At 37.2% G+C, this 26206-nt stretch overlaps 2 protein-coding genes across 3 annotated transcripts; both read left to right on the top strand.

Annotated features, from left to right (window-relative positions):
- Positions 1-1684: 1684 nt before the first annotated feature.
- Positions 1685-3285, top strand: LOC119556501 (zinc finger protein OZF). Its single transcript, XM_037868761.1, has 2 exons — positions 1685-2376; positions 2460-3285. Exons 1-2 carry the CDS (start codon positions 1896-1898, stop codon positions 3035-3037), a joined length of 1059 nt encoding a protein of 352 aa, XP_037724689.1. The 5' UTR covers positions 1685-1895; the 3' UTR covers positions 3038-3285.
- Positions 3286-7358: 4073 nt separating this feature from the next.
- Positions 7359-24728, top strand: LOC119557660 (vascular endothelial growth factor C). Of its 2 annotated transcripts, XR_005220113.1 has the most exons (7): positions 7359-7587; positions 14338-14692; positions 20711-20789; positions 20857-20883; positions 21528-22018; positions 23596-23825; positions 24022-24728. XR_005220113.1 is itself a non-coding variant. In XM_037870520.1 (6 exons), exons 2-6 carry the CDS (start codon positions 14405-14407, stop codon positions 24112-24114), a joined length of 978 nt encoding a protein of 325 aa, XP_037726448.1. In that variant the 5' UTR covers positions 7360-7587; positions 14338-14404; the 3' UTR covers positions 24115-24728. The 2 variants fall into 2 exon arrangements, 1 of the variants encoding a protein (XP_037726448.1); XM_037870520.1 differs by lacking the exon at positions 23596-23825 and having other exon boundaries at positions 7360-7587.
- Positions 24729-26206: the final 1478 nt, after the last annotated feature.

The following is a 26206-nucleotide window of genomic DNA, read 5'->3' as shown; positions in this document are numbered from 1 at the left end:
ATTAAGCCACCTTAACCAAGTCCCCCAATATTTTCTTATACCGCTTTGTCCATTGTGACGGCATGGCCTCGCTCTCTGGCATATGAAAATAGCCAAGCCAATAAGTGTGATCGCATATTTACAAAATACCACATGTACATGCACATGTAAAAGGCGTTTAATTGATTTAAGAAAATGTGAGAAAGAATTTAATCCAGGTTGAAAACTAAAGAAAACAGGAATACTGAAAATAAAAAATGCGTGCGTGTGTGTGTATACATAATGCTTTTGCACCTGACGGGGAAATGAGATTCGTTTAAATACAAATTCTTTATAATACCCACTGATATTCTTTCGTAAAAAAAAAATTTAATTTGCAAATCTAAAACAGCTTTAACCCATTTCCTACAAAGGGCAAAATTAATTTCACATTACAAACTAATTTTGTTATTCTTACATAATGACTGCAAACCTATGTTTAAACAAATACATATAAATGTTTACACCAACAGATTACCCTCACACCTTTCAACTACATTATTATTAATAAAAAGAATAATATTATCAACTAGAACCAGTGGGAAAATCTAAAACATGGTTTTTCCAAAAAACCACGTTTTACATTTTCCCACTGGTTCTAGTTGAAGTTTGTGGGCGTTAAAGTGGGCGTGGCAAACTTTTTTTTGTGTCAATCGATAGGTGTTGATGAGAACAATACATTTCAGTTTTTTTTTTTTTATTCTAGCATCAAAACTGTAGGAGCCACAGTTTTGAGCGGTTTGTGGGCGTGGCACTCTGCTGAAACAAACTCGCGCTGCGCAGGAATCTGCATGCCTAATTCCAGTATTGTAGCACTTATAGTTTCCGAGATCTCAGCGTTCATACGGACAGACGGACAGACGGACATAGCTAGATCGACTCGGCTAGTGATCCTAATCAAGAATATATATACTTTATGGGGTCGGAAACGCTTCCTTCTGCCTGTTACATACTTTCCGACGAATCTAGTATACCCTTTTACTCTACGAGTAACGGGTATACAAATTCGCTAAATGGGAAAAGGGAACACGATATATCGTAAAAAGAAAATTGGAAAAAGTCCATCACCTTAAATTCTGTTATCGATTAATCGTAACAATCTAACGCCATTTTTATGGCGGGATATTGCAATATTTTTAAATGTTCACCTCCTGCTTAAATTTTTTCTTATAGGAAAACTATTATGTTTTCGAAAAAAATGATTATAACAAAATAGATTTGTTTTATAAATATCTTTTGTTTTTGTTTGAAACATTTTTTGATTATCCTTAAATTTAAAAAAAAAACAGCAACAAACCAAAAATTTTACGGCTTTAACCGTTATTTTCCAAGATCCCGTTATTTGCGCCAACTTTGACTATTTTTCCCGTAATCAGTACCCAAAAACACGTCGATGTGGAAAGTTTGAACAAAATCGGGCATTGGAGCTTAACGGAAGTTTATCCGTCTGGTGCTTAACCTAGACCCGCTGCACTATATGCTCACTTGTGGATATATTATAGTGCCGTGGTTGTAATCCCTTCATAGCGAAACATGTCACGTAAAATAAGTTCGGTGGGATCCGAGACACACGGACATTGTTTCTTGAAACTAAAATGGTATTTTTTTATAAAAGGTGGTATTTTCATCGTTGGCGGCGCGGTCACTCTGCAAATAAAACTTTAATTTAGCCCACCTCTAGTTGCCTATTCAAAACACAACACAACAGCTTATCAGTTCAAACAGGCTTTAAAAGGATGTAAAGTGATAAAATGTCGATGATGCTCAGCCGAACTACGATTCAATGTTTCCGATAATTGTATAAACATCGATGCATCGATGTTTTCAACCACACCTCCTTTTTTCGACATCAAAACAAATTGGCAAATCCATGGACCATGGATCCAGTTGCCATTCGTCCTAAGGCGCCGAGATCGGGAAAGCGCGGGGACCTGCGTCCCATGGCGAAGAAGCCGGGTCCAAAGAGGATGTACCACTGCGGTGTTTGCTTGGAGGGATTCTCGCGGCACTTGGCAACCAAGCGACACGAGCAGCAGTGCGAGGCCAAGTTAAGGCGCCTGTTTATCTGCCGGCTTTGCCTGACGCTCTACGGCGAGGAGTCCCGCTTGGAGCGGCATCGGGAGAGGAAGCACGCCGACGGCCAGTTTCTGTGCCTACAGTGCGGCAAGCGGTACGCATCCGCTACGTTCCTATACCGCCATGTGGTCAGCTGGCACGGCGAGCAGTCGCTCTTTTTCTGCGGCATGTGCGCGGACAACTGCAATGACGTTAAGACCTTCAGTGGGATGCGGGAGTTGCAGGAGCACGCCGAGGAGGTGCACCACCTTCGCTCCCTGGAGTCGATGGCCAGCGATACAGGTGAGCCGAGTTTAACCCTGCTTATCAACGTATGCAGTATCAAAGACTAATTGTAATACTGTTTAATAACCCAATCGCTAAAGGCAGCCTGGTCGATGAAACCGAAAACCTGGAAATGCTGGAGGAGAACATCGAGGACATCCTACCCAGCGTCGACTGGGACGACGATCTAACCTTCGGTTGGCCCATGGACCTGGACAAGGAGTCGTGCATTGCGGACGCAAAGCCGAGCGTGTTTGTGTGTCCCTTCTGCGCCAATGGCTTCTCGGGCAGTCTGAGCCTGGTGCGGCACCTGGAGCAGGCCCACGATCGAATTCTCCTGGACTGCTGCTACTGCGGAAAGAGCCATAGGAGCCGGGAGGCCTTGCGGTGCCACCTGCAACGTGTCCACGTTCTGTTGCGCGGTCATGTGTGCGGTGTTTGCCAGGCGGACTTTGCTACCTCCGATCATCTAAAGAAGCACGTAAATAGCCGTCACCTAAACCACCGACCACACCAATGTCCCACTTGCGGCAAAAGCTTCGCCCAGCAGTGCCACCTTACCCAGCACATGGCCACAGACCGCGGGCATGGGCACGGTCAGTTCGTCTGCCAACTCTGCCTATGGCCCTTCTTTCGTGCCATCGATCTGGAACGGCATGTAAACGAGAAGCATCCCTAGGATACCAAATAGGACGAACATTCGATGGAAAATAGATTCACCTTTTCAAAAAGCTACTTGATAATGCTGAAGACATGAAAAGCAAATTTAGTTTATGTATTTTTTTTAACAACATTTTTAAATGCTTCTTGGCATTCATGATATTTTATTTGACGTTTATTTATAATTTTCAGTATCGCTGTACAGATTTCACAATTGTAATATACAATACAGATTAAAAAAAAAAATAATAAAAAATACAGTACTGAAAAGGTTTTATCTTTATAGCTTAAATACTAAGAAAACTGTTGAGCCATTATATTGGTGCAGGGCCTTTATAAGGTATAGCAAACAAGAAAATATACTTTAATATTCTAGGTCTTAAAAAACTTAATCAACTTTTGGGAGTTGTTATTTATATATTTAACAAGAAGGAACTCTGTATCGGAATGCCTTGACCATGATATACATATACTTAATTAGATAACCAACTTCAAAATAATTGTACCCTCGATTAAAGACACAGAAACTTAAATTTTTGCATTTTACACTACTGACCACTGACCATCTTGTTGCTATATACGAGCACAGCGATCAGTTAAGGTCATTACTTATTATCTAATGGTCTGATTCTAACAATTGGTGTGCCGGTACATGCTCAGGAATCTCTAGAATCTGCATGCTTAATCCCAACTTACTAGATGGACAGACAGACGCACTTGTATAGCGGTCCAGATATGTATACATTAACTTAGGTCGGAAATGCTTTTATTTACCTGTTACATACTTTTCGGCGATTTTAATATACCATGGTGCTCTACGAAAATTACACTGCACAGCTGTGTTTTTGGTTCAGGCCAATTGGGTATAGATAGTATTGATGATAAGACGTAAATACGCACATCGTCATGCATACTTAGTTTTTGTTCCTAACGTGTGATGTATCGTGTTTTAAAAAATATTTACCTTTATCCGGAATGCATTTTTCGTGGTAAACAGTTTTTTAATAATACTAATAACAAGAAAGGAAGAAGTTTATTTACCCTTGCAGGTACATTAATTTTCCGATCCTTCCTATGTCAGCTATATGATATAGTAGTCTATTTCTTTTCTGAAATAATAAATAAATTCTACAAATTTAGCTATATGATACAGTCGTCCGATTTAAAAACAAGGAAGAACGCTATAGTCGAGTACCTCGACTATCAGATACCCGTTACTCAGCTAAAGGGACCAAAGGAAAATGGAAATATGCAAGCAGCAAATGCGCCACCTACCGGCGGTAGACAGATTTAAGCGTTGTGGGCATTAGAGTGGGCGTGGCAAAGTTTTTTTTAAATCAATCGATAGGTATTGACGAGACCAATACATTTAAGTTAAAATTTTTTATCTAGCACGAAAATTGTGGGCGCCACAGGCTTGGGCGGTTTGTGGGCGTTAGAGTGGGCGTGGCAAACTTTTTTTTAAATCAATCGATAGGTATTGACGAGATTAATACATTTCAGTTTAAATTTTTTATCTACCATGAAAATTGTGGGCGCCACAGACTTGGGCGGTTTGTGGGCGTTGGAGTGGGCGTGGCATATTCGCGTAATAAGCTTGCGCTGCGCTCAAGCCTACGGAATCTAAATCTGAAATCTCGTTTCTCTATCTTTGATATTTTCCGAGATATCCGCGTTCATATTTACGATTTTTTGAAGTTTGTGGGCGGTTTGTGGGCGTTAAAGTGGGCGTGGCAAACTTTTTTTTAGGTCAGTCGGTAGGTATTGATGAGAACAATACATTTCAGTTAAAATTTTTGTTCTAGCATCAAAACTGTAGGAGCCACAGTTTTGGGCGGTTTGTGGGCGTTAGAGTGGGCGTGGCACTCTTTTGAAACAAACTTGCGCTGCGCAGGAATCTCAGGAATCTGCATGCCTAATCCCAGTATTGTAGCTCTTATAGTTTCCAAGATCTCAGCGTTCATACGGACAGACGGACAGACGGACAGACGGACAGACGGACAGACGGACAGACGGACAGACGGACAGACGGACAGACGGACATGGCTAGATCGACTCGGCTAGTGATCCTGATCAAGAATATATATACTTTATGGGGTCGGAAACGCTTCCTTCTGCCTGTTACATACTTTCCGACGAATCTAGTATACCCTTTTACTCTACGAGTAACGGGTATAAAAATGTAATTCAAAATTTTGGAATAGTCAAAATAGGACTTCCGACTTATATGTATACTGCCTGCGCTAGTTTGCGTAGCAACGGACAGACAGACGAACATGGCTAGATCGACTCGTCTAGCGATGTTGTTTCAAAATATACATAAATGCTTTATGGGGTTAGAAACGCCTTTTTTCACTACGTAAAATCACTGACTTAAGTCAATATACCTTCTGCAAGGTTATATAAATACATTGGGGAGTGTAGGGTATAGTAACAAACTATTCGATTTTCGAAAGATACTTTTACAAAAATAATTATTTTTTAAAGGCTTAATAGCAGAAAGTTGCTGACATCTATTGAGCATGCTCCTGTAATAGTTCGATGGTAAAATTCCAGCGGAGTTAAATCCTACAGCTCTTGGCGCAAACCAATTTCGTTCACTTTTAAAAGTTGTAGGGTAAGGTGTCGAACTGATAAATACACTGTTATACTCTATGCAGATGTGAAAATTATTTATTTCTTCTTCAAGAAAAGTTGAAAATGTACAATAATGGAATACAAATTTAACTGTACACTTAAAAAATGTCTACTTCAGTTCTAGGCTTAAATTGAACAACTTAATTTGTTCACAAAATTTAACAAAAAAGATTTTTTTTAGTTATTGGGTGTAGAAAAAGAACAAATAAAGATAAATTGTCAACAAAAACCAAAAAAAACAAGAAAGGAAGTTAACTTCGGCAAGCCGTAGTTTAAATACCCTTGCATCTATATTTATTGAATTTAAAAATACAAAAAATGATATTCCCAATAGTTTAAGATAATATGTAAAAAATCACCGAAGCTATAATTTGTTTCATATTATTTTCCCACCAATTTTCCGATCGTTCCTATAGCAGCTATATGATATCGATTTCGATAAAATTTAATTGGAAATTCAAAACTAATTAAAAAATGTTATTTCCAAGTTTAGGAGGTTATAAGCTTAAAAAAACACCAAAGATATAATTTTTTACATTTTTTTTCCGATTATTCCTATGGGAGCTATAAGATATAGTTGTCCGATCTAGCTGGTTCCGACTTATATACTACCTGCAAAAGATATAAGACTTTTGGGAAAGTTTCAGCCCGATAGCTTTAAAACTGAGAGACTAGTTTGCGCAGAAACGGACGGACAGCCGGACATGGCTAGATCTACTCGTCTAGTCATAAAAATTAAATCTTTATACCCTACAAAATGTTTGTCACGATACCCTGCAAGGTACTGTTTAAAATATGATAACCTAATTTCATTAGGCGCAAAAGAATAAAACACAAAGTACCAATAACTGTTGCTAAAGATCTTGTAAATAAGTGTATATATTTATCTGACTTGGTTTTCCACGAATCTTTGATCTGGCACTGCTGAAACCCTTATAAACGAAAAATATTTTTTATTTTGTGCCCCAATTTTATTTAGTCATCCGGCGGCTGGCGAAATTATGTCGTTTTTTCTGCGGTGCACTTATGGCGTTCTCAAACGTCACAAGATCGCCCGAAATTATGTCGTTTTAAAACGGCGGAATTATGTCGGCGAAATTAAGTCGTTACCCCATTTTTGACGTGACAAAACATATGAGATTTGACGAGTTCGTCACCTTACCCTACACTCCCCTACTATAAACTATTTTTCATGCATTAAGAGGAGTATTTTTCATACTGACAATATGAATGAAATTCATAGAATTTTTACAAAATAGCAAGTATTTATTTTGAACGTAACCTATTATGTTTAACTGTTCACAACAATTAATTTATAAGTTACAATCTTACATCTTTGCAGATATGCTTAAATTGAGTACATAAGCCTGCAGCTTTTTCAAAGTGTCATTTTGTTGTCCGGTGCCATATGTTAAAGTTCTGGGTATAAACATAATCCTAGGAATTATTTTCACTGCATGTCATACCTTTTGAAGAGTATGCAAGAGTATTGGAGCGTATGAGCCCCAAGCCTTATGCGTTAACAGTAGATCTCGTACAGCCACTGTTAACCATCAGCTGATCAGCCACAGCAGCCCCAGATCGGGAGAGCACTGAGCGGATCGGAGAGCGGGAGAGCATAATGATACGGCCGAGAGTTACTGCTATTGTTACTTGTGATTGTGATAGGGGCAAAGTAACTTGGCCCACACCGACGACACGACAGTTTTGAACGGAACTTGCTGGTGCTTGGATCGCAGTTCGGACGATCACCGCGAATCTAACAGTACCGACGCGCTCAAATATTTATCACAAAATACTAAACATTATTCGTGAATTTTTTTTCTTGTTTTCCGTTGCGTATTATCTGATTTTTTTTGGTGATCCCTATATATCGTTTATTCAGAATTTTGTAAAAGTGATATCTTGATTGTTGAGCAGTGCTTGCATAAAGTAAGTTGTTTTTAAATTATTTAAACGCGTTCAGTATGCTCGAATTGGCAAAAACAAACAAGCCAGCGACCCTCAATTTCGTCTAACATTTAACTTAAAACAGCTTTTTGTTATTGTTTATATGTTTTCCACTTCTGTCCCATTGAAGCCGGGCCTTTAAAAAGCTCTTTATAGCGCATAGCCTTTTGTTTTTTTTTTTCAAATAGTTTTCGACCAAAACCAGAACAGAGTTTTATAATTAACAAATGCAAAAAAAATACAACTGCAATTAACGTTTTTTGATGTGGCTGTTGAGTTATTCCACTGGGTCTGTGAAAAACCCAGGTGAAAAGTGTTGCGCTTGAGTTCCCCCACAGATAAAAACAAAGTCTGTGCCGGGCTTTAATCGATATTCAAATCAAACTACGTCAAATCGCGTGTGAGTTGCAGATTTATGAATCACTTCACTATTGCGTTCAGTAAACACCACTTTTTTATATTGGTTAATATCGGAATAATATGGATGAAATCGTATGAAATCGTATTAAAAGCATTTCATTTTGCCAAGTTTAACCAATAATCTCTACAAAATTAAATTTTTAAATGTTTACATGCCTTTTTTAACATCAATTAAACTCGTTGAAAAACGTACTTTAGTCACATGTAATATATTATGAGATGATTATTTGAACAATTGTGTTTGATTTTCTTCTGTAAACCCATCACGTTCAACAGCAGGAAAATGCGCTTAAATTTATATTCAATACGTGTTTAATTTAGAATACATTGTAAAGGTATAAACCAAGTTATTTAATAGTTTTTAGGTAGACCAAAAAGGGAAGCACACTTAGATTTTAAAAGTAATTTAAAATAAATAAATAATTTAAACTCGGTTTCATTTATACTCACATTCCCAGACAGTTAATTTTACATTTTTAATAATTTCTCAGAAGTTTGAATGTTTTCGATCCTATAAAGTACCATATATGTATGTGTTCAGCATCACATCGACTGTCCTTTTCCTCGCGAACTAATCCCTAATTTTAAAGCTATAAGGATACAACTTTCTTAAATGTCTTCTTTCTACGGCAGGTAGTATATATGCAAGTCGGTACGAGCCGGATCGGGCAACTTCGTATAACCTATAGCTCTTATAGCAATGATAGGAAAAATAATAGAATAAAAATTCTAGGTTTATTGTTCTTGATCGTAATCTCTTCTACTTCGGGTACAGCACTTTATACAATTTCAGAATTCGGAATAAAATTGTTTTTTTATCGGACAAGTATATCATAAAGCTGTCATAGAAACGATAGGAAAATTAATGAGAAAATAATAGGAAAATACTTCTAGCTTCGATGTTTTTTATCAAATTCTCTTCTACTCTGGTGTATATAATAATTTTAAGAAATCGGAAAACTATATCATATAGCTTTTATATGAGCTATTGGTATGAATACAAATCGTCCTTCTTCCTTTCTTGTTATTATTTGGTTATCGTTAACTCGCACTCCAGACGGTATGTCTTTGTTAACCCGAACCCTTTAAGGGGCCTCAAATCCATAATTTACATTGTAGAGCCCATTGCCCTCCTGTCGCCCTAACTTTTGCCCTTTGTGGTTTGTTGTGATGCTCCACATCAACATCATTCCATGGATGCAGCGGAATTATTATCATGTCTTTATTGTAATTGATTTGCCTGGGCGAATAGCCAGACGGGGAGACAAGCTATGCGACTCTTCCCTGATCTGCCACGCCCTCGCCACCCCTACCGCCCCTTGTCCCAGGCATGGACGCTTTTCCTTTTGTTTTGCAACTCCTACGGGGAGCAATTGACTGGTCGGGGCACTCCCTTACATTAATTGTGGACCGCCCATGCTGGGATCTCGATCCTTCTCGCTTTTTCTTCCTTGATATTATTGTATCACATTCCATATCAATGCCTCGAAAGTGAGAGAGTAAAAACTGCTACACCTGCGTAAACTAAGTTAAGTTAGGGGAATTCTAAGGCACGCACAACTAGTTAAACATGAATTTATTAGGACGTAATATTCGTAGATGTTTCTAATTTTGTTATACATTTTATTGTATTACAAAATTAGTAAAAAGAGTTACAAAGGCCTGTTCTGTTCCCAATAAGTGCGTACATATTGCATCCACATTTATAATTTTTAAACAAGCTGAATTTTGTAATCTGTACGCAGTCGATGTCTCGCTCTCTCTTTCGCTCCCCGTATTCCTGTCTCCTTCTATGAATCTGCAATATCTGGGCTGACGAAATGCTTCAGTAGCAATAGCTGATAACACTTGGCTAGACGTGCAATGTTAACCGTTAAAGCGGGTTAAAGAGGCCTTCGATGTGACAGGTTATATTACATAAGTTGTCACTAGTTGAAATTTAGATCTATACATCAATTCTGATTAAGAAATATCAATAATTCAGTCTCTTTCTTCAACAAAGTCATAAATTACTGGCCTATTTTTTAACCATTTTTAAAGTTTCTAAAGAACTTTGAACAACTTACCTTAATTTTTATTTAAAAACAATTTTAGGAAAGGAAAAGCGTTACAGGCTTATTATAGATCGAATAGTTTTTAAAAGCAACTATACATAAGTAGTTAGCATTTTGTACATCCTTTTGTTTGAAAGTACTCTTAATGCGAATGCATGCACACATACATACATATGTACATATATTGTGTTAATCAATTCATATCAGCGGATACTTTAAATTTAAGCTGTGCAGCAGCCTCAAATAAAGAAACAGAAAAACAACAACAACAGGGCAAAGGAATGTCAAGATGAATCACACAGGTGTGCGTGACACCTGGCAACAGAGAGACAGAGAGAGCAAGGAAGAGCGCAATCGAGCAGGAGAAAAAATAATAAGTAAGAAACAATAACAACGTTGGTATGCCATATCAATCGGCATTTGCTTAACTGTTAAAAAGAGTCGAGAGAAGGGGGAAAAATAAGAAAAACAGATGGAAAAACAATGATAGCAGATGTATGTATAGTGTACACCTAAAAAACAAGTGCAGAAACATACACAAATTAAAAACAAGCGCAAACTCCTCTGGTCCCGTTACAGAACGAGCTTAAAGCTATTTTTAACACCATCCGATCTGTCGCTCCTTCCTCTTTCTCCCCCACTTTCTGCTATCTCCTTTCCTGTGTTGTTGTTTGCACTACTCTTTTCTCCCTTTACTCTTCATTGGGCTCCCTTAAAACACAGCAAGAAATAAGGATGGTTTTAGAACGTACATATTTCTAAGTAACACCCCGACTAAATTTTCTATATTGGTTTTCCAGGAATTTTAATTCGATAAAAAAGGCTTTTCTTTTCTATAGTCCGTCAGCTCTGGTATTTGCGGTATGGTTAAGTTAAGATCATCACAAACTGTATCCGCCTTTTTGGGTTTATCCTCAAAACTAACTAATCAACATCAATGCGCTTTTCGCCATTTAATAGTTACATGTATCCTCTATATGCTCGTTTTTGATTTATAATCATTATTCAGAGAAGATATGTACGTTATAATATTCAAGTTATAGCAAAGTTCAAAAATCGTAAATTGTAAACATATTTCTCATATTTTATAGTGGCATGACCCTAAAAGCTTTAGGTACCACTTATCTGGTGACCCCGAAACATTTTACTTCAACCAGATCTATAGAGTGCTATCTATTCAAACAAAACTTAAAATCAACTTTTCGCTGCGTAATCAGATATTTGTTTTCACTCCCAATCTGTATGTTTCTGATCCATGGGGGTGCCAATTCCAATGTTTACATCTTCCTCTGCTTCCTCATAGTCTATTTTTTTCATTTTAATGAATGAAATACTGCTGCGATTTACTCCTGTCTTGTGGTTTGTTTTGCTGTTTAATAAGCTGATAAAGCGCCTTGACCAGAAGTAGCTGAAGCATGTACATATTTACATATACATTCATACAGATGTATCTGCAACAATAATTACTGGGGTCTTTCGTTATCGACAGCCAGTTGAGCAGCTGAAAGGGAAACGCGAACTGACCTATTATAAGAATTTTCATATTTGAGCAGTACGCAAAAAAGAATAAGAACAGGCCAACACAAGGGAATGACAAACGAATTAAAGCAATAACAAAATACATCAAATGCCTCTGGCACAGTGGAACCTGCCAGTGCACAACAATCAGTAACTGAAGTTCACTCCCATGAGCAGGAAATACTTAACTCCCTACACATTGTGCATTCGAAATGAGGTGTCAAAGATTTTCGACGCAGACAGGTCTTTCGGTCTTCACCGAAAGAATTCCCATATGAAACTCCTCCAAAGCCGCTAATTCCACAAGAATCCTGTCTCCTTTTGATGGCTTCGGTCTTTTATAGCCACAATTGTTTCCGACTTATGAGTCAGGGCATGGCCATAAAAAAAGAAACCGGCAAAGAACACTCGAACAAACGCGGTTCATTCATAGCCAAAAGTGGTAGTCGCAGTGCATTGTTTAATACCGAGTAAACATTTTACCTAATCGGGCATATGGGCTGAGTCACACGTTTTGTGACACACATTTTAATTAACCTTTTTTATAAGTCGATTGGTAATGCGATAAGTAAGCCCTATTTATTTGGTTTTATTACCATTTGTTTGATATTGTTCATTTTTTGTCTTTTTCAAATATTTATTGAATTAGTTATTTTTTAGTATCTCGCCAATGATGATTATTTTTTATTAGTTATTATACAATACTTCTTGACTTATCTGACTTTAATAGTTATTTGATTTCGATAGAGCTTATGGGGTGTTTATCTAGTTGGTCGTGAGTAATGCGTGGCTTCCTGTCCCCACGGCTTTATTGTCATGCATTCGGCTGGCTGATTGTCTCATTGATATGCCTGACGCACTGTTTCGTACCCTCGAGTGGTATATGCTTATGATAAGACTTTTTGTATCAATGTCAAGTTAGCCATATATAAGTTTTGTTGCCTCGTTGGTCAACATAGCATTCATAACCGAACTGACCCCAATTCGAGTGTAAACGTGCCCGCCCACCTGTCACCAACACCACAATCTACACCTGCCTGTTTTCTCAGCCCAAGAAGTGACATTGTAAATCGAGAAACCAGAAGAAAAGCAAATTACCCTTCTCACAAATAAGATGAAAGCCTAGAACGCAAAACAAATCTCCAAGCCTGCCGTTTTCCCACTCGCCCTATAAATCAAGTCGTAAATCATTCGGAGGGAGTCTGAAAAACGACATGACACTTTTTACACTCAGAATAAACCATAAAACTGATTCGGAACTGTGAAGAGTCACGTTTAAAAACGAATCTTTGAGTCTTTAAAGAATTTCCTAATTTAATCAAATTTAATTTCGGTTTTCCGGAAATATAAGTATGTAAATTCTTGACAGTTATAATACACAAACTCACTGTTCACTTCCGCCAATTGGAATTCAGGTCTGATAAAAAATCACTTTAGCAAGAATTTATGTCAAAAATGATTTTATACTTCTGAGAAATATGAAATGTCGGGAATAAGTCACAAAAGAATTCTTGTCGGCAAACCTTTGCAATTTGTTCCCAAAAATATAATCAATTTGTCACTGGATGGTATTCTTAATTTCCTTGTTAATTTTATTTTTAAAATTTTAAATTTCTTTTTAGATCTTTGTAATGATTAATTTCCGAAAAATGCACATATCTTATAGCTAGAGGAACAAGCGCTAAAGTGAAGTAAAGTTATACATATGATTAATTAATTAATTTGTACCCTTGCAGAGGTTATTATAGTTTTAGTCGGAAGCTTGCAACGCTGTGAAGAAGACGTTACCGACCCTATAAAATATATGCTTTCTTGATCAGCATCACTAGACGATCGGTTTTAATTGTTTTTTAATCAGACGATTATATCATAAAGCTTCCATAGGACAAATCGAAAATTAATGAGCAAATAATAGAAAAAATTCTGGCTTCGTTGTTTTTGGTCCCATTTTTTTCTACTCTGGGTAGAGCTTTTCCCTACGATTTCAGAATTTCGAATAACACGTTGAGGACTATATAATTTAGCTGCCATAGGAACGATAGCAGAATTAATAACTCGGTAACTTTTTATACAATAATTAATAAGTCGACATACATTGTATTTGAGATTGATTGTATCAGATTGAGAAGCATACACATAGAATTCACAAAGAGTTGCAACTCTAAAAAGGTGTACTGATTCTTTCGGTAGTGTGGGTACCCTTTACAATATTATATAATATGTTTAGAAATGAATGCATTTACGCAGACATTTAATACCTATGAATTTCGTATACCTATGTATCTTAATGTTGAGAAACTTACCTATCGCATTATTATATTAAAACTTATGGCTAATGAAATAAAACAGGCTTTTTCATGGTCAGTGGTACCGCTACCCATCACTAGGTATTTTTATATTAAAATTTGAAACAGAGTAATGGGTATCTATTCTACTTCTTATCTATTCTTCTTGTTAAAGATTTTTGAATTACGATTTTAATTGTATCAAAATCATACATATAGCAAAAGCAACAAAATATATAGCGATTTTTAAATTATTTTTCCATTTATTTTCGGGTTCAAATTAAATATCCGAAAATAAATGGGAAAATAAATTTAAATCTGTATAAATTTTGTTCCTTTACATATAAGTAAGCAAGAAAAGTAAAATGCATTATTTTTTACATTCTTTTATTTTATTCAATCTTCAATATGCACTACAACTAATTAAATTATATTTATTAATTTTTACATTGAAGATAATTGGGACAGGTCCTGTTTCATAGTCTGTACTTGGGATCTGGTTTTAAAAAGGACCCTTTGGCAATGTCCCAAACCCGAAGCAGAATCCACGAGCCGGTGCAGCAGCCCCTGGTGCTCCTGCCAGTTCTGCTCCTCCTGCTGATCGTCGGAAAAGCGGCGCGCGCAGATCACGTATCCCCGAACAATAGACTCCCATCGCAGCGCTTTTTCTACGCCGCCGCTGCGTCCTCGTCCTCCTCGCAGACCAAGGTGCGACTGCTCCGTCAGGCGGATGATCCAAATGCGGCTTCGGAGCCAGTAGAGGGCAGCTGCTGTCAAGGAGCAGCCGCGGAAGCCGGAAAACCACTGACGGTAAGTCTAGATGTTAACTAGATGTTACAACCATTACACCTTACATACATATATGTATACTAATCTTCTTCCTAACAGGTCAATGTCTATTTTCTCTTTTTGTATTAAGGGACCTTTTCTTGTTCATACGTTTTCTTGGTTTAAAAGCTTTTTTATAACCGTTACTAGAGTAAATGCCTGGAACTTTATTTTAGAATTTGCCAATAAACAGATCAATGTTTCATGTTTTAAAATTGGTTAGCTAGGTAGAGAATAAAACAAAATTGTTCTACGACCTTTTAAAAATACCGCTAGCTTAGTGTAAAAACTACAAATTGATTAAATTCAAGTTTTACATTTCATTGAAAAGATAAATTTGGGGCCCAAAGTCCTTACCTTAACCTTATTAAAATCCCAATTCGTTTTTAAGTTGGGCGTTACTTCCGGCCTTTTTAAACCAGCATTGTTGCGAATATAAACAAAACATTTTTTTTCCAGCGAAGAAAGCTGTTTCGGCGGCAAATTGGCTGGGTAAACAGTTGGGGGATCGGTTTCTGAGCACTCAAGAAATATCTAAACAGAAGTTGAAACGATAACAGTTCCGATATTGGATGGCAGTTAGTGTAAGGCCAATTGTGATTACACAAAGAGGCGATTTGGTTCCTGGAAGGGTACCAACAGTTTATAGGGAATCTACAATTTCTGGTTTACATTTAGTTCTTAATTGTATTATATAATATAATAATAATAAAAAATATTAGAGAACAATTAAATTTTTAAGTGAGATTATAATTATTTTTTCTTATCGATACAAGCCTTTTTTCAAAAGCCCATACATACATATATCATCAAAATAATGCATATAATAAGGAGGTTACGCTTGCATATTTATTTTTACGCCTTGCAGATGGTATTTTAATTTCAGTCAGATGTTTAGAACGCTGTGAAGGAGACAATTCCGATCCTATACATACATACAAAAACAAGGAAGAACGCTATAGTCGAGTACCTCGACTATCAGATACCCGTTACTCAGCTAAAGGGACCAAAGCGAAATGGAGATATGCAAGCAGCAAAGCGAGATTGAAATGCGCCACCTATCGGCGGTAGACAGATTTAAACGTTATGGGCGTTAGAGTGGGCGTGGCACACTTTTTTTTGAATCAATCGATAGGTATTGACGAGACCAATACATTTTAGTAAAAATTGTTTATCTAGCATAAAAATTGTGGGCGCCGCAGGCTTGGGCGGTTTGTGGGCGTTAGAGTGGGCGTGGCACTCTGCTGAAACAAACTTACGCTGCCTAGGAAGCTCAGGAATCTGCACGCCAAATCTCAATAGCCTAGCTCTTATAATTTCTGAGATCTCAGCGTTCATCCGGACAGAAGGACAGACGGTCAGACGGACAGTAGATATATTCTTACTTAGCATTACTAGACTAGTCGGTATAGCTATGATTGCCTGTCTGTCGGTTCGTTCGTCGTTTTCTCATATTTACCAAAATACAAGTCTAATAATACCAATATCATTGCAATATGATACTGCATTGCAATGTTATGCAATTCAAATAAATTCTAGGCCATTTTCAAGTTTAAACCAAAAAGAATGTCAGTGCGTTTGCCTTATTTGTTATGTTACGGTCCTAGTATCCCCTATATAACATATTCAGGTAATAAAGCGCTTGAGTTGAAATCATTTGTTAGAAAACCCGCTAGTTCAGAGAGAAAAAAGCTAGAAATGTTTCAAATTTAAAGGGACAGAGTTCCAAACACCTTATGCTTAATACTTGTTTTGGTGTTTGAGATCTAATTGACCTTGACCTAATTGGTCTTACTAAAATCACTGCACGTTAAAACAGAAAATGTTAGTGTGGGTAAAACTTTGATTTTTTGCTTTACCTCATTAAGAGGTGTTTTTGTTTGATTTATCTTGGGGATAAATATAAAATAATAATTTTGAAGTGGTACGAATTCATGTTGGACTTTGATGATTAAAAAAACCCAAAAGTGTGACAAGGCATTGAATAAAAAGCTGCCACGATAATCTTCAAAATTTAAGTCATTTTTTCTTAAAAAATGTTATGCAAAATTATACTTTTCACACTCTGTGTATTAAAAATTCTTAGTTCAGCGACAAGTTGTTCATTTTTTTATAAGTAGCAAAAAATGTAAAGCGATCGGACTTATAGATTTTTCCGGAATCTAACCGTTTTTGGGAGAACGCCAGATAATCGCGTTTAAATGCTTGCAGCTTGGGTAGCCAGAGGTAGTTAGCTTTCAAATGTTATATCGCCGGTTTCAACGGTCCGATTTTTTGTGTTAGTATTCTTAAAACGTTATACTAATAGATTCTTACACAAACAGATCTTGCAACGTGCCGAATGACGAAGTTTTTAAAATTATTTTTCAAAATTTATAAAATAAAAAAAAAAAAAAAAATTATGTAGGGTAGTGTAGGGTGAGGTGATGGGTAGTGTAAGGTGACGAACTTGTCAAATCTCATTTGTGACGTCACGTCAAAAATCCCAAAAACTTGTAGTCGATTTCTCTTATCGTGCCGACAATGTATTTACAATGATATTATTAAGAGTTCGCTTAATTGGTTTGTGAGATAATTTTGACTAATAAGGTGGAGCAAAAATTAAAAAACCTATTCAATATACACTGGTCGGCATAAGTATTTTGACGAAACAAGAGTTAAATATACTCATAATTTGAACTTACTTCTTGTAAACTTTGGCATCAATGGAAAGGTAATTTAAATGCCGTTTGAATGATGAAATTCTTTTCTTAACCCATTCAGAACTTATTGAAAATTTCAAATTTGTGTGAAAATCTATTAATTGAACTTTTTCCTCGTCTTGAAAACTTAAATCTTTTGATGCAAAAAGCTTCTCCAAGCAAAAATAATACTAAATGCAAAAAGAATTTTTCAAAAATCATTTTGCTTATATCTTTAATGATTTTTTGAAGGTGACAATGTTGGTAAAAATATGTATGAAAAAGAGAAAAATATGGCTCAAAAATATAAGTAAAATGAGTTTTGAAAAATTCTTTTTGCAGTTTCTATTATTTTTGTTTGGAGAAACTTTTTGCATCAAAAAATGTACGTTTTCAGGACGAGGAAAAAAGTTTAAAAAGTAGATTTTCACACATATTCGTCCTTTTCAAGAAGTACTGAATGGGTTGAGAAAAGTGGCACCATTCAAACGGCATTTAAATTACCTTTCCTTTGATGCCAAAGTTTACAAAAAGTAAGTTCAAATTATGAGTATTTTTAATTTTTTTTCGTCAAAATACTTATGCCGACCAGTGTATATGTGTTTTGGAAGTGCCAGAGCAAAGATTTGTGGAAAACCAAGTCAAATTTATTATATAAGTATTAACAAGATCTTTAGCAACAGTTCTTGGTACTTTGTGTTTTTTTTATTTTGCGCCTTATGAAAACGGCACCATCACATTTCCAACTAAAATAGACATGGTTTTAGGTCTAACAAAATATTTTTACCCACAAACATTTTTATGTTAAAATTGTTGATCTATACTTTTCGACGAAATTCAATTCTCAGGCAGCGTTAATTGTTCTGAACTTATAACAGTGGCAGTTTTTGTTGATAATTAATTTTGAAACGTGACATTTTAGAAGATTGTGTTATTTGTACAAAAATAGGAAATTTGAGCCTTACAGTAATTATCTCAAAAGAAGCGGGTTATAAAAAAGTCGTAACAAATGTTTTTTATCTGGAACTGCTTTACACAATTAAAATGAGTACATGACCCTGAAAATTATCGATTCGATTGATACAGCGGACAAACTGAAAAACAAAAGCACGTTTGAGTGATGCATTGAATTTTAACAAAATCCTGATTCTCCTGATCTATTGATTTTTTAGTCTTGGAATGCACTTCTTTAGTTTTGAGCCATTCGAACTTTTTTTAGTAGGCTGAAATTCGGTTTTTAAAGGAAAGCCTTTAAGGTCAGCCTATTATTTACCGAACATTACTATAATATCTGGCGAGAACTGATCTCATGCTGCATCCAGATGGCGCCACTGTGCCGCCTTAAAACATTGCCTATTTGGGTCATCGTCATCGCCGCTGTTTTGTTTGCAGTTTGATAATGCGCAGTCTGACTGCACAACCCCAACTCGCAGCCCGATCCCAAAACCCAATCCCAGACCCTAACCCCTACCCACGATCGGGAGCACGCCGTTGTCTCAGCTTCTTTTCACGGAGCGAAAAAATAGGAACCTAAATCTTAGACGTAGATTCTTAAACTTTCCTGTAGCTTTAGTTTTAATATAGTCTTCCTGAAAACAATTAATTTAAATTAATTTTTTTAAGAATCAGTAATATTTTTCGTAATAACTTGCCGATTAAATGTAAGATGCCAGAAATTAACAAGAAATAGTACTAAAAAACATAATATTCATGCTCACCAGTTTCTGGATTTGAACCTGATGATATATATTGTTAAATAAAATAAAGTTGAGCTTCTCTATTTTGTTTAAAAACTTCAAGAATATTTAAGGAACCCTCTTTTCAATTCTTAGTCCGGAAGCATTCTCTCAGTGAATGCCTGTTTTCTGCTTCTGTTTGCGTCTTGGCATTGATAGCGGTGATCGCCTTGATTCCAAAACAAATAATTCGCATTACGTTTTTAATTGGGCGTTACTCACTGGACCCTTCTTCCAGCATTTTCTAACCACCCACGACAACCTTTGTTTGCGTCAGTGCCATAATAAACAAAAGATTTTCTTCTCCAGCGAAGAAAGCTGTGCGGCGGAAGGGTTTCGGCGTCGAATCGGCTGGGTAAACAGTTTGGGGATCGGATTCTGGACACTCAACAAATAACTAAACAGAAGTTTAAACAATAACAGTTCCGATATCGGATGGCAATTAGTGTTAGGCCAAATGAGATTTGCTTCCTGGACGTGAATCAACAGTTTATAGGGAACTACTATTCCTGATATACATTTATTTTTGAATTAGTCAAACTACAAACAATTACATTTATAAGTAAGATAATAGTTATCTTTTATAAACGATACAAGTTTATTTTTAAAGTCTGTATATTATCAAAATAGTGCATATAAGGAGGGAGTTAAAGTCGCATATTCATTTTCATTGCACTTGCTACGAACTTTTTTTTTCGGTTACATGTTGGAATCGTATTAAAAGAAATTCATTAACTTATAAAACTCAAACGATGGGAAACTTATTATTTTGCATCAAAGCTTTTGATCATTTTCTTTTTTACTCTGAGATATACCATTTTATAGATTGTCTTTCCGAATTTCAAACTTTTATAAAAATTAGACGACTATATCGTAAAGCTGCCATAAAAACGATCGTAAAATTAAAAGGCGTATTCTGTGTTTATACAGTTTATACGGTTTCTGTAATAAAGCAATAATTTTAGTTGCACGGTGTTGTTTTTAGCTGCAAGGGTATAATTTTGACTTGCCAAAGTTCTTCCTTTCTTGTTTAAGATCCGCAGAAGTTATCAGTTCCGTTTCGCGTTTCCTATTACTGCTAAGGTTAGTTAACTTGTAAAACGCGAAATCTCAGCGAATGTTTCCCATTCGCCCTTGAACTTTCTCCACTCTGTGACGCAGCATTTGTAGTTCCTTGTCCCCCGATCCCCATCCCCCATCGGACAATTAACAGCTTGAGTCGCAAATGTCGCTAATGAATCATGACCCAGAGCATGGCAATGCGGCTACCGTCACATCTACGTGCAAATTGGCCAAAACCAAATCGACGGCGCCGAGAACTCGGCACGTGGGTACGATTCACCTGCTCCTCTTCCGCCGTGTTTATAAACGCTTAAAATACCTAGGTGACGCACGATGGTGTTCCAATATATTAGTTGATATATTGATTGAAACCATTTCTATGCAGCTGACGTCCGTTTTTCCGTGGAATCTCTGCGCCAAATCGGGTGAAGTTTGATACAAATGGGGAACAGTAGTGGCCTATGACTAAGCTTAAGTTAATTTTATGGTGGAGTTTAATCTATGTCCAATTTGTCTTTCAGCTTCCACTGAGCGTGTCCGCTGAGTTGAGCAACGTCACCGCCGATTACGACGTGTCCGGCGAGATCCCATCCTCGAAGGGTGAGTGTAACGAATATATGTATACCAACAGAAGAAGTTAATCAAATATTATCTTTACTTTTTGCAGAAAACTTTAAGCGCAGCATCTCCAAATGTAAGCCACACAATGGGAATCAAAAGATTGCGAGCAATTAAGATATTTAAATAGATTAACAAGTTTTAAAACACCTTGCTAGTTCTTCCGATCTGCGGAGCTTTAAAAACTTTTTTTTTGTTTTAGAAATAAACCAAACTGTATAAATTTACCTTAACCCATAGAAAGTAGCAGAATTGAAACTGTGAACTCTTATGCCTCATTTGTGGTTCTCCTCCGCCTTCGAGAACATTGTGAAACAATGATTTACGTTCCATTGAATTTTCCAAACTTTTCCATTTGACCTTGAACAACGAAATTTGTTTCTGACTTTCCAAATAAGTGGATCCAATTTTAAGAAGCCTTTCTAAAATGTATTAAAAAATCTGGTGTCGTTTGCACCTCTAACATGCAAAAGTATAAAGTTTTTCTAGTAAATTTCTCGACAAGCTAGCGCGTTTTCCATAAAGTAGTATACAATAAAAATACTTGCCGGATCCTAGAATAAAAATATAAAAATACAAAGTGGACGAAAAATAAGCTCAGACGACTGTTTATGTATACAGAGGAATACAGATAAGTTAGAAATAATTAGGCTGCAGTGCGATTCAACACTTTGTAATTTTTTTCATAAGGGTAACTGATTTTCCATATGTTTTCTTCAGCCACCGTAAGGAACGCGACGCCGGCCAGCTGCTCGCCGCAACCCACGATCGTAGAGCTAAAGCCGCCTGCGGAGGACGAGGCGAACTACTACTACATGCCCGCCTGCACGCGGATAAGTCGGTGCAACGGCTGCTGCGGGTCCACGCTGATCTCCTGCCAGCCGACGGAGGTGGAGCAGGTGCAGCTGCGCGTGCGCAAGGTCGACCGGGCGGCCACCACCGGACGCAGGCCGTTCACCATCATCACCGTGGAGCAGCACACGCAGTGCCGCTGCGACTGCCGCACCAAGGCGGAGGACTGCAACGTGTACCAGTCGTACCGCAAGGACCTGTGCCGCTGCGAGTGCCACAACACGGATGCCAGGGACAAGTGCCTGGAGCAGGCCGAGAACAAGTACTGGGTCGACGACAACTGCACCTGCGTCTGCCGCTACAATCAGAGCTGCACCACCGGCACCGTCTTCGACGAGACGCAGTGCAAGTGCACCGACGTGAGTGGTTCCCGATAGGACTCCACCCTTACTTCCCTGAGGCTCCACGGGCGGGGAGGTTTCGTTCTGGTCTAGTCAGGGGATCGGTTGTACTCGTCCTTGGTTGGTTTGCGGTTGGTTCCTGGTGGTGGCTCTCTAGCTTAAGCTCTTTTCTACGCAACACTAGCTGGGCTCCACAAGTTCCTAGCGTATTTTATTTATTTACTCAGGATTGTACATATTTTGTTCTGCCATTTTCATTCGATGACTCGATTGCTTAAATGTATCTTTTTTACAAAAAATTCACATGCTACAAATTCATTATATGCTAAATCAATTGTTTTATGTTCGTTATCATATTGCCTATACCAAATAAATTATTGTTGTTACTTAAAGTATCCATTTCTAAATTAAAATATTACATATGGGCATATAGGCATTTTCAATGCACTTAGCTGTATTAATGAAAAATCTAAGGTTTATATAATTATACTCGTTACAGTAAAAGGGTATACTAGATTCGTCGGAAAGTATGTAACAGGCAGAAGGAAGCGTTTCCGACCCCATAAAGTATATACATTCTTGATCAGGATCACTAGCCGAGTCGATCTAGCCATGTCCGTCTGTCCGTCTGTCCGTCTGTCTGTCCGTCCGTCCGTCCGGATGAACGCTGAGATCTCGGAAACTATGAGAGCTAGGCTATTGAGATTTGGCGTGCAGATTCCTGAGCTTCTTACGCAGCGCAAGTTTGTTTCAGTAGAGTGCCACGCCCACTCTACCGCCCAAAACTGTGGCTCCTACAGTTTTGATGCTAGAATACAAATTTTAACTGAAATGTATTGGTCTTGTCAATACCTATCGATTGATTCAAAAAAAACTTTGCCACGCCCACTCTAACGCCCACAACGCTTAAATCTGTTTACCGCCGGTAGGTGGCGCATTTCAACCTCGCTTTGCTGCTTGCATATCTCCATTTCCCTTTGGTCCCTTTACCTGAGTAACGGGTATCTGATAGTCGATAGCGTTCTTCCTTGTTTTTTTTTATAAACATATTGATTTTTAGAAGTTTATTAGCCCAGATAAATAATTAACACGATAGGTATTCATTTGTTTCTCAGGAATATACGAGTTTTTTAATAGTCTGACGTAAAAGTTATTTGTAAACATTGTTTACAAAATTAATAAATTATTTAAAGCTTTTGAGTATAGACTTATTATTATGTTACTAGATTGGTTAAATATTCCAATTTATTTAGGCAACTTTGACACCTTTAGACAGTGGCGTGGCAAGAATTTGGTTGAGGTAGTGTTTTTCGATCAAATTACCAATTTTAGGTTTTTAATGGAAGAAGGGGCTCGGCTCAACCTCTAAGCACCCACAGTCCATGGCTACGCAAGCTCACTATTTTGTTTCTATGTTCGTATGTGTATTATTTTCACAAATACTCCTGGAATTTTGGTACTTGATCAGCTGTAAAGAAGCTTATAAACTCTGCCGAATACAATATTGCACACTCTATTTCTTTCACTTTATATAAGTTTGTTTCTTATCACGTTTTATTTGATTTTTCTTCTGTTTCCCTTGTGTTTCATTTTAGATAAAAAATGTCGAGTATTATTCTTAGAGTCCACAAAACAAAGCACACACCAAACAGAATTCTGTTCGATTGAAAAAATTAGACCGCTTAACTTTTTGTGATATTGTTACATTAACGTTTTCGGAAAACTAACTTAAAATTAGCGTATTTTGCTTAGCAATTGGTTAAGGATAAAAAATTAACATACACAGCTGAGCTGAGGCAAAATAAAGAGATGGGAGTTTCATTGTGTGAGTACTTGTCCTGCTTAAATGTTTATTCAACCCGCTAAAAATAATAATTCTTATACCTGCATGATTAACCTTCTCTTTGCTAACTGAGAACATCTAAGGTCCCTCCAATGTCCTGCTTTTTAAGTTATACCTTTTACATGAGTTAATTTGTATACCTATTGAATGTACGTATCTCTTTATCACCCTTCATTAGCCAGCCGCACCTATTGATGTTTTGGAACGCAAACGCTTTATTGTCCAGGCCGTGCAGGTGGACCCCGATAATACCACCCTGTACAGTGTTTGAGTGTAGTTTACACGCTAAGGAGTACGAAGGAGAAACGCCAGCTTCCTAGAGGGGAATCCCCAAGTTCTGAGAAAGCAATTACGGAATTGCACTAAGCGTATTTGCCTATGTACTTTATATTATTTATGGTTATCGATTAAACCTAGGCTAAGACTACTACTCCCTTAAAACTAACTCACAGTATTTTTCCTTTGTATCTGCGACACAAAAAACAATAGAAGGGGTTTTGAGAAAATCTCTAACAATTCGATGTCACTTGAAAATGTGTTTAAAACTAGACCATTATATTTAGACAAAATATAGAAATGTAATTTTAGATGCATTTTCAAAAAATGTTAAGTCCCCATAAATTTCTGCGCAACCCCTGTATAATAGAAACTTTTATTAATTTGTTTATAGTACTTTTTAAGCGCCTTCCACTTCATTGCGGCCATGTCCACATTTGTTTATTTCCGTTCGTTTAAGTTTTAAATCATTCAAAGCTAATCGTCCACAAATTTAACTCCATTCTATAATTCGCCGTAATTAATTTGTATGTAATTTTTTTTTGTATAAAATGTTAGACCTAAGTTAACGTAATGAAAATACAGACATAGTATTGAATTATTAAATAATTTAAGTGTCTTTATACTTGGAGTAGTGGGTTCCGTGGGGAGAACGTCTGACAGAAAAAGTTTAGGTAACTAAGTTCGGAAAATTTGGAAGCAGTTTAAAGTAAGAGGTCGGCTTACAATTTTTACTACTACTACTACTAGAGTAAAAGGGTAGAGAGTCGGAGAGTAATAGGGTATGCAACATTTTTGTCGGAAAATATGTAATATGTAGAAGGAAGCGTTTCCGACCGTATTAAGTTTTAATATTCTTGAGCCGAGTCGACATGGTCATGTCCTACTGTCCGTCCGTACACAGAGAGAATTATTCAAGTAATTTGCACTCAAATTGAGTATTTTTGTACTCAAAATTTCAGCATGAACAAAAATTCTCACATTGAGTGCAAAATACTCACTTTCAGTATAAATTTCTCAAAAAATTTGTACTTACATTGAGTACATTTGTGCTCTCTTTTGAACATTTTTCCTCAATATGAGTACAAACAGCACTCATTTTAAGAAATAGTTTAGCTTGAATTTTAGAAACGAGTATCCCCTTTTCTCATACTGAGAAATTTCAAGCGCTCAAAATGAGAAACAAGTTCTTGATAGAGAACTTCTAAATTCTCAAATGAAGAACTTTTGTACTGTAACCAGCTCCACCCATTCCCAGGAAAATAGGTAAAATATAATTATACCCGTAACTCGTAGAGTAAAAGGGTATACTAGATTCGTCGGAAAGTATGTAACAGGCAGAAGAAAGCGTTTCCGACCCCATAATGTATATATATTCTTGATCAGGATCACTAGCCGAGTCGATCTAGCTATGTCCGTCTGTCCGTCCGGATGAACGCTGAGATCTCGGAAACTATAAGAGCTAGGCTATTGAGATTAGGCGTGCAGATTCCTGAGCTTCTTACGCAGCGCAAGTGCTTCTTACGCAGCAGAGTGCCACGCCCACTCTAACGCCCACAAACCGCCCAAAACTGTGGCTCCTACAGTTTTTATGCTAGAATAAAAATTTTAACTGAAATGTATTGTTCTCATCCATACCTATCGATGCCCACTTCAACGCCCACAAACCGACCACAAACCGCCCACAAACTTCAAAAAATCGTAAGTATGAACGTGGATATCTCGGAAACTATCAAAGATAGAGAATCGGGATCTCAGATTTAGATTCCGTAGCCTTGTACGCAGCGCAATTTTGTTACGCGAATATGCCACGCCCACTCTAACGCTCACAAGCCGCCCAAACCTGTGGCGCCCACAATTTTCATGCTAGTTAAAAAATTTTAACTGAAATGTATTGGTCTCGTCAATACCTATCGATTGATCCATAAAAAACTTTTAACGCCCACAATGCTTAAATTTGTCTACCGCCGGTAGGTGGCGCATTGCAATCTCGCTTTGCTGCTTGCATATCTCCATTTCCCTTTGGTCCCTTTAGCTGAGTAACGGGTATACATATGATAGTCGGGGTACTCGACTATAGCGTTCTT

This window comes from Drosophila subpulchrella, chromosome X, assembly GCF_014743375.2.
Source record: "Drosophila subpulchrella strain 33 F10 #4 breed RU33 chromosome X, RU_Dsub_v1.1 Primary Assembly, whole genome shotgun sequence".
NCBI classification, from domain to species: Eukaryota; Metazoa; Arthropoda; class Insecta; order Diptera; family Drosophilidae; genus Drosophila; species Drosophila subpulchrella.
This window is presented reverse-complemented; position numbering and strand designations above follow the sequence as displayed.